Source organism: Chrysochloris asiatica, unplaced genomic scaffold (genome assembly GCF_000296735.1).
Source record: "Chrysochloris asiatica unplaced genomic scaffold, ChrAsi1.0 scaffold00026, whole genome shotgun sequence".
NCBI classification, from domain to species: domain Eukaryota; kingdom Metazoa; phylum Chordata; class Mammalia; order Afrosoricida; family Chrysochloridae; genus Chrysochloris; species Chrysochloris asiatica.
The window spans coordinates 6,227,054-6,236,759 of NW_006408544.1; the positions used below are offsets into that span (position 1 = coordinate 6,227,054).

At 37.3% G+C, this 9,706-nt stretch overlaps 1 protein-coding gene across 1 annotated transcript in view; it reads right to left on the reverse strand.

Annotated features, from left to right (window-relative positions):
- The window catches only part of TESK2 (testis-specific kinase 2), a 211,009-nt gene that overhangs the window by 40,234 nt on the left and 161,069 nt on the right, over positions 1-9,706 (reverse strand). Inside the window, exon 4 of the mRNA XM_006839702.1 lies at positions 5,374-5,422. Within this exon, the coding sequence (XP_006839765.1) occupies positions 5,374-5,422 (49 nt within the window). The remainder of the gene's footprint in view (positions 1-5,373; positions 5,423-9,706) is intronic.

Below are 9,706 nucleotides of genomic sequence, written 5' to 3' on the forward strand. Positions count from 1 at the left end.
AGTTAAAAATAAAACCTATAAGTTGGGCTATTTCAACTTCAACTGATATTTATATTTAAAATGACCACTCATACTGTTGTTGGTCGGAGTCCTGGTGTGGCACTGTGGGTTAATGTGCCAGTCTATAAAGATGTTTGAACTGCAAAGTCAGTGGTTCAAGATCACCAGCTGCTCCTCAGAAAGCCCACACAGGGTCGCTAAGGGTTGGAAGCGACTTGATGGCACTTCACAACAATAACAACACTGTTGTTGGTAGGGGCCTTCAAGTCTGTTCTGAGTCAGAGTGACTTTATATACAACAAAATCCAGTCCTGCACCAACCTTACAATCACTGTTAGGCTTGAGCCCATTGTTGTGGCCACTATGTCAATCCACCTTGTTGTTGGGCGGGGAGGTCTTCTTTTTTGCTGAGCCTCCACTTTACCAAACATGATATCCTTACCCAGGGACTGGTCCCTCCTGATATGTCTGAAGTATGAGAGGTAAAATCACGCCACCCTGTTCTCTAAAGAACATTCTGGTTGTACTTCTTCCAACACAGATTTGTTTGTTCTACTGGCAGTCCATGGTACTTTTAATATTCTTCTCAATCATCATAAAATAAATGCACCAATTCTTCTACAGTCTTCCTTATTCACTGTCCAACTTTCACAAGCATATGAGGCTATTGAAAAAACCATGGATTGGATCAGGAATACTTTGGTCCTCACACCGATATCTTTGCTTTTGAACACGTTTAAGAGGCCTTGCAAAGGAGATTTGTCTAATGCAATATATCATTTGATTTCTTGACTGCTGCTTTCATAAGTGTTGAGGGTGAAACCAGCTAAAGTGAAGTTTTGGACAACTTCATTCTTTTCTCCATTTATCATGATGTTATTTATTGGTCCAGTGATGAGGATTTTTGTTTTCTTTACATTGAGGTGCAACTCATACTAAAGGATGTGGTCTTTGATCTTCATCAGTAAGTATTTTAAGTCCTCTTTGCTTTTAGCAAAATAAGGTTGTGTCATCTGCATATAGCAGGCTGTTAATGAGTCTTCCTCCAATCCTGATGCCACATTTTTCTTCATATAATGCAGCTTCTCAGATTATCTGCTCAGCATATAGACTGAATAATTATAGTGAAAGAATACCTTCATGGTACACACCTTTCCTGATTTAAACCATTCAGTGTTTACTTATTCTGTTCAAATGACTGTCTCTTAGTCTATGTACAGGTTCCTCATGAGCACAATTAAGTGTTCCAGAATATTCTTGCTCTGCAATGTGACCCATTGTCATGATCTACACAGTTGAAAGCCTCTGCATAGTCAATAAAGTACAGGTAAACATATTTCTGGTTGTCTCTGCCTTAAGCCAAGATCCATCTAATGTCAACAGTGATAGCTCCCATTCCACATGCTCGTCTGAAGCCTGCCTGAACCTCTGGTAGTTTATTGTCAATGCACTGTTGAAGCAATTTTTTGTTGTTGTCAAGTGTTGTCGAGTTCTGACTCATATCAACCCTGTACAGGGTTTCTGAGAAGCAACTGGTGGGTCTGAACTGCTGACCTTGTGGTTTTCTACAGCTGACCAGTGCTAATCATACAACACCAACTAGGAGCCTGTTTTTTAATTATCTTTAGTAAAATTTCCATATTCCTTGGCATATATCAGTGAATGTCTCCAGTGCTGCCTCAGTTTGTTGAAAATTTTCAATTTATATGACATCAATTCTTAGATCCTTGTTCTTTGTTAATTCCTTCAATGCACCTTGGACTTCTTCCTTCAGAATCATTGGCTCTTGATCATATGTTACCTCCTGAAATGGTTGAACATAAAACATTTGTTTTTGGTACAGTGACTCTATGTATTCCTTCCATCTTCTTTCAAAGCTTGCCACATCATTCAATATTTTGACCATAGAATCCTTCGGTATTTCAAGTTGAGACTTGAATTTTTGCTTCAGTTTTTCAGTCTGAAAAATACTGAGCGTGCTCTTCCCTTTTGATTTCCTACCTCCAGGTCTTGGTACAATTTATTATAATATTTGACTATGTCTTCTCGGACTGCTCTTTGAAATTTTCTGTTGGGCTCTTTTATTTCCTCATGTCTCCATTAACTTTAGCAGCCCTACACTTAAGAGCAAGTTTCAGAGTCTCTTATGACATACACTCTGATCTTTTCCTTCTTCTTAATGACTTTTTGTATTCTTCCTATCCAATGTTCTTGATACTAGCCCACAACTCTTCTGGTTTTTAGTAATTAGTGTCTAATGCATCAAATCTTGAGATGATTTCAAGTGGGACATATTCAAGTTTGTATTCTGGCTGTCATGAACTTGTTTTAATTTTCTTCAGCTTTAGCTTGAACTTACATATGAGCAACTGATGGTTTGTTCCACAGTCTGCCCTGGCCTTGTTGTAACTGATGATATGGAGCTTTTCCACCATCTCTTCCCACAGATGTAGTCAAGTTGATTTCTGTGTATTCTATCTGGTGACATTCATATGTATTGTCTTTTGTGTTGTTCAAAAGAGGTGTTTCAATGAAAAAGTCATTGGTCTTGCAAAATTCTACCATACGATCTCCAGCCGTGTTTCTATTATCAAGGCCATGTTTTCCAACTGCTGATCTTTCCTAAGGTAATTCAAAAATAGCTGCAACAGTACATTAAGGGAACTGCCAGAGGTTCAAATCAGATTCAGATAAGGCTGTGAGGGACATCACTACTGATGTCAGATGGATCTTGGCTAAAAACAGAGAATTACAGAAAGATGTTAAACTGTGCTTTACTGACTACACAAAGGCTTTTGATTGTGTGGATCATGAAAAGCTATGGACAACATTGTGGAAAATGAGTGTTATTTAACACTTAATTGTGCTCACGAGGAACCTGTACATAGACCAAGAGGCATATGTTCAAACAGAACAAGGGAATACTGAATAGTTTGAGGTGTGCACCAGGATTGTATACTTGTACCATATTTATTCAATCTGTATACAAAGCAATTAATTTGAGAAGCTGGATTATATGAAGGAAAGCTGGATTATATGATATTATATTAATATCAGGATTGGAGGAAGACTCTGCAATATGCAGATGATACAACCTTGCTTGCTGAAAGCGAAGAGGACTTAAAATACTTACTGATGAAATTCAAAGACCACAACCTTATTATGGGTTGCATCTCAATATAAAGAAAACAAAAATTTTAAATTGAGAAAATATTGAAGTATATCTAAGACTTCATTTTGCTTGGATTAACCATCAACACTCATGGAAGCAATGATTAAGAAATCAAACGACATATCGCATTAAGCGAATCTTCTGCACAACACCTCTTTAATATGTTTAAGAGCGAAAATGTCAGTTTGAGTACTAAGGTGTGCCTGATTTAAGCCATGGTATTTTCAATACCTCATATGCACATAAAAGTTGGACTTTATTCATTAATAAAGATCATAGAATTTATGCATTTGAGTTACTGTGTTGGAGAAGATTATCAAAAACGCCATGGTCTACCTAAAGAACAAACAAATCTCTTTGGAAGAAGTACAGCCAGAATGCTTTTTAGAAGTCAAGATGGTCAACCTTCATCTCTCATACTTGGGGCATATTATCAGGAGGCATTAGTCCCAAAGACTAATCATCATGCATGACAAAATGGAGGATCGGAAAAAAAGAGCAAGACCCCTAATGAGATGGATTGGCCCAGTGGTAGCAGCAATGAGTTCAAGTGTGACTACGATTGTGAGATTGACACAGGGCCATGCAGTGTTTCGTTCTGTTGTGCATAAGGTCACTTAAGTTGGTACTGACTCAGTGGCACCAAACAACAACAACCATGAGACACTGTGCTAATTAAGCATTTTACATTTCATCCTCACAACATCTCTTTTAAATCACTACCTTATAAACACCATTAGCCCTACTTCTTGAAATCCCGTTCTTTCTATTCCAGGCCAACATACTCTACTGGTTTTCTTTCCATCTTACTATTTTTCTTAGTGGACCCTTCTCCCAGATATTCACACTGAGCTACTAGCTGCCTTCTCTGTCTATACTTCTTTGGAGTAATATTACCTAGGTTCATGCATTTAAATACTATGTATCTGCTGAAGCATTCCAAGTTTCTATCTCCCCTGTAAACCAGTATATTCAATTATCTACTAACATCTTCTCTTACACGTCAACAACTGAACTCAAATGCAAACTCCAAAACTGTATCTCTGATCTCCACCTTCTCAACCAGCTCTTCCTCACAACAATGTATTTAATTTTACAATCCTTGGGCAATTATTATTTTTATATTACAGATGAAAACACTGAAGCCTTCTTTGGGCTTTCATATATACTTTCTCCATTCTAGTGCCTCAGTGACTGAGTAAACATGTAGAGTGAGGGATATGCGACCCTCCTGCAAAAGATATTAAGGACTACCACCAGGCACCAAGACAGCAGGAAACCAACACTCTTGCAAATTCTGTTAAACAACTTTCCTTCCTAAATTTCTTCACATATTAGTACTCCGTTCTCAAAGAGGGATGTAAAAATGTTCTAGAACATTGATTTTCAATACTGGTACTCAACAGAATAATTTAAGGCACTTTTAAGAATACAGATGAACTCTACTGGAGCCTATTAAACTTAGAAGGTTCCAGAAAATTGGTGTTTCTTAGAAGCACTCAAGCAAATTTTAAAGTTGATAACTCAATTCCTGAATTTCAGAAATTTCTGCTCTAGAAAGAGTTCTCTGTTTTTCAGCGAATGAGTAATGACTATTATATACTTATCTGCCTTGTTGTTGTTGTTAAGTGCAGTTGAGTCGAGTCTGACTCACAGTACAGGGTTTCTGAGGAGCAGCTAGTAGGTTTGAACTGCCAACCTTGTGGTTCACAGTCCAGTGCTGATCCTACAGTGCCACAGCAGGAGTCCTAGCCTAGCAGTGGCTAAAAATGAAATTTATTTGGGGATGTAAACTGCTTTTAATGAGTAAGAAGACCAATCATGAAATCAAAGTAGTAATCATGGTTTTGGATCAGGACACACAGTACTTTCAGTTGGCACAGGAATTTGTTACCATGAGAAAGTTTTCATCCAAGTGAGGCCACCCTCTAGCTGAAAACGGTGTGTGTCATCCAGGCAGCAAGAAACCAAATGCTGAGACCCTTATTCTCAGAGTACTCATCAGGTAGTATGAGTGAAACTAAGAGCTTTAAGAGGTGTGGTCATTATACCACAGCAACAAAGAAAGAATTAACACTGTCATTTTTGTATAAATACAATGCATGTATTTTGTTAACATATGCAAGTTATAATTACTATTGTACCACAAATGCTTAAACTACATCAAAGAAATTACTTTAAGAGGCTTACTGAATTCTTACCTCCGTAAGTGCATGCAACTGTCCTTGATGTACACATACACCCATGAACCTAGGAAACAAAATAGATTTTCAAAAAATAATAAATTAAAAGAACAGAACATAATGCCATCTAGAGAAACTAGGTCAGCCATTTGTCACTCTTCAGACCTGGAACTGAATTCACCCCTTTGGCTCAACTTTCAGCCAAGTACTAGACAGGCCTATAAGGCGAACAATACCAGGGAGTACACACTCCTCAGGAGATCAAATGGGCATATGCGTATTATCCTATCACAGACAGCATTATACTTCAAGATAGATCTTGAAATGTTCTTTTTGATGATGAATGTGATGCCATTCCTCTGGAATTTGTCTTTCCTGGCATACAGTAAACCACATCATTTGATTCAATGGCATGTACTAGTCCATTTCAGCTCATAAATGCCTAGGACATTGATATTTATGCATTCCATTTCATTTTTGACCACTTCCAATTTTCCTAGATTCACACTTCATACATTCCATGTTCTGATTATTAATAGATATTTACAGTTCTTTCTCCTCATTTTGAGTTGTGCCCTAATCAGCATGGCTCCTGAGAACTTTACTCCATTTGTGTCATCAAGGTCAAATGTACTTTGAGGAGGCAGCTCTTTCCTAGTTGTATTTTGAGTACCTTCCAACCTGAGGAACTCATCTTCCCCCCATTGTAACTGACAATATTCTGGTACTATTCATAATGTTTCAATATTCTGGTGCTGACAATGTTCCACTGCTATTCAAAAGGTTTTAGTGGTAAACATTCTGAAGTACTCTCCCTTCTCCTTCTTCTTAGTCTGTCTGAGTCTGGAAGCTCAGCTGAAACCCATCCACCATGAATGACCCTTCTGGTCTTTAATATAGTTGGCTTAGTTTCCAGCATCACAGCAATATGCAAGCCATCACAGTTCAAGAAAATTACACACAAGTGGTGGAGATAACTTAGGTTCCTGAAACATAAGCAGCACTAGAAAATGTTAGCTATTATTCTTTTAACATTCCTGACTCACTCCCCAGATCTAGTCTCATAAGACATACAGTGTTTTGCACATAAGATGCTAAACAAGCATTTACTGGATAAAGACACAATAATCACCAAATTAGCTTCACAATATAAACTCATTTTATGTGAAAGAACATTTAGAGGTAGGTATGAGGCAGAAAAGCCAAGAAGTATTTGATTGAATTTAATAAAATGTTTATAAAAAAGTCAAACAGAGCTCCATTAACAAAACATTGGCTACATTCTAGAGTCATTAAGTTTCCTAGAAGCTGGAAAGTCCTGGTTTGAATGTGATACACTCTTGCTTCCTTTCCTCACAGCTCCACTACCACTATACCTACATACATGTGACAGATACAACATTCAGACAGACACTGACTCCATGTGAAAGTTTCCTGCCTGCCTTCTTCCCTATCCCCTACTTATATCACCATGTCACAGTGACACCACACTGCTCTACTCTATGGGGCATTTTCTGCCTACTCTCCCCCACTTCATTCCTTTACATAGACCACCACCACTACCACCACCATCACCACGTCCAAAATGGTGTAAAAGATATGGCAAGCTGAGACAGACATGATTAGCTTTACATTGGAAGAAGAGCTAAGCATAGGTAATCACTCCAGCTTTTACAAACAAAATATACATTAAAGGGGAAATACTACTCATCATTGACAGGGAAGAGATATGTGCCTAGGAAAGTATTTAATATCATTAAGTTTTTACTGGAATTTTTATTGCTAATTATGCCTAAATTAAAATTTTTGGTGTAAGATGGGATCTTAAAATTACATTACAAATTATCCCTATTCCCCACTACCATCACCCCTAAATTATGCTAGACAGAATTACTTTACTCAGGAAAGGAAGTCTTTCTAAATATTTGTGATAGAAAGTAATTACTCAACTTTGTTATTCATGTTGAAAAGTGGGAAAAATTGCTTGTCTTCTAGACAACTCTTCCAAAATTGTAAGGTGCAAATGAATCATCTATAAGGACCTTATTAAATTGTAGGCTTTGATTTTGTAGGTCAGGGCTGGGACCTAACAATCTAAATTTCTAGTAAGCTTCTAGATGATGCTGATTCTATTTGGTCCATGGACAGCACACTGAATATCAAGATTCTGTACAGATAAAAAATATCACCATGCTAAAGGTAGAATGACCAATAGGAAAGTACAAATTCTGATTCTACTGGCAAACTAGACTTTGATCAGATACTAAATTTGCCTCCGTTTTTCTGTAGCATGACTGACTGTTTCCTGTAAAGGGTCACCAGCATGCTTGTCCATACCTTCACTTTTTTGAGACCGTTCTTACTGCCTCACCTCCACATAATTAGAGCCCAGTTCAAATATTTCCCTCACACAAAACAAATCTGATTCCCTCTAAGACTTCTGAGGAGTCCTAATGTAGTGCTGTGGATCAATGCACTGGACTGCCAAGGTCAGCAGTTCAAGCTCACCAGCCACTCCTTGGAACACCTATACAGGGTCGCTATGGGTTGGAACCAACTCAATGGCACTTAGCAACAAAAATAAGTTTCTCAACTAGCATGCTTCTGAACTATCAAGGCATACCATTTTCCTATAGCATCTTTCACTTCTTGCCTTAGAGCATGTTTTAAAACATGTCTCCTTTATAAGCCTACAAGCTTCTTAACAGGAAATATTCTCTTGCTTGACATATGAAAGACAGTATATACATAAACATTTCCTGGATGAACGTCAAGTACAACTCTGAGCATTCAAAATTTATTAAGTACCTATTATATTACCAGGCACTAGGAATAATAAAAGAGCACTTAATATATTGGTATTGCCCTAAGTCCTTCACATTATATTAATTCATTTAATACTTATAATAACCCAATGGAGTACTTTTATTATCCCAATCATACCAATGAAGAATCTGAGGCACAAAGTGATTATGGTAAGTAACTTAGTAAAATGGTAAGTAACATGCAGCTAATAAGTGGCAGAGACAGGAGTCAAATCTAGGACATGGCTTCCAGAGCTGCACTCATTACAATTTTACGGTACCTTTCAATACAGCTATAATTCACTATCATATCATCAACTAAAACAAGACCAGGGGCAGACTGTGGAACAGACCATCAATTGCTCATATGCAAGGTCAGGATGAAACTGAAGAAAAGGTAAAACAAGCCCACGAGAGCCAAAATATGACCTTGAATACATTTCACTTGAATTTAGAGATCATCTGAAGAACAGACTTGTTGAATTAGACACTAATGACTGAAGACTAGAAGAGTTTTGGGATAACATCAAGAACACCATACAGGAAGAAAACAAAGACAAAAATAAGGCAATGATAAAAGAAAACACCATGTCAGAAGATACTTTGAAACTTGTTCTCCAGCATAGAGATGCTAAAGCAAATAGAAGAAATGAGGCAAAAGAGCTAAATGGAAAATTTAACAGGATAGCTCAAGAAAACAAAGTCAGATATTATAATGAAATATGCAAAGACTTGTAGTTAGAAAACCAAAAGGGAAAAACACACTTACCATTTCTCAGGCTGAAAGAACTGAGGGAAAACTATAAGCCTCAATTTGCAATATTGAAGGATTCTTTCGACAAAATATTGAATTATGCAGACATCAAAAAGAAGATGGAAAGAATACACAGAGTCACTGTACCAAAAAGAAATGGTGGATACTCAACTATTTCAAAAGGTAGCATATGACCAAGAGCCAAGGGTAATGAAGGAAGAAGCCCAATGTGCACTGAAGGCATTGGCAAAGAACAAGGCTCCGGGAATTGATGGAACACAAACTAAAATCTTTCAACAAACTTATGCAACATTAGAGGCACTCACTCATTCATTTATGCCAAGAAATTTGGAAGACAATTATCTGGCTAACTGATTGGAAGAGATCCATTTTTATGCCCATTCCAAAGACAGGTGACCCAGCAGAATGCAGCAATGATTGGAAAGCATTAATATCATATGCAAGTAAAATTTCTCAAGCTGAACGAACTGAGGAAAAACTATATCTGACTTTGTTTTCACAAAATTACTCAAAAAGGGCTGTAACAGAATATTGATAGGGAACTTCCAGAGGTTCCAGCCAGATTCAGATGACGTCATGGAATGAGGGATGTCACTGCTGATGTCAGATGCATCTTGACTGAAAGGAGAGAATACCAGAAAGATATTTACCATTGCTTTATTGACTATGCAAAGACTTTTTCTTTTTTTTTTTTTTTAATTTAAGGTTTTTATTGTGGATTGAGTGAAAGTTTACAGGGCACATCATCAGTTTCACATTCAACAATTCATAT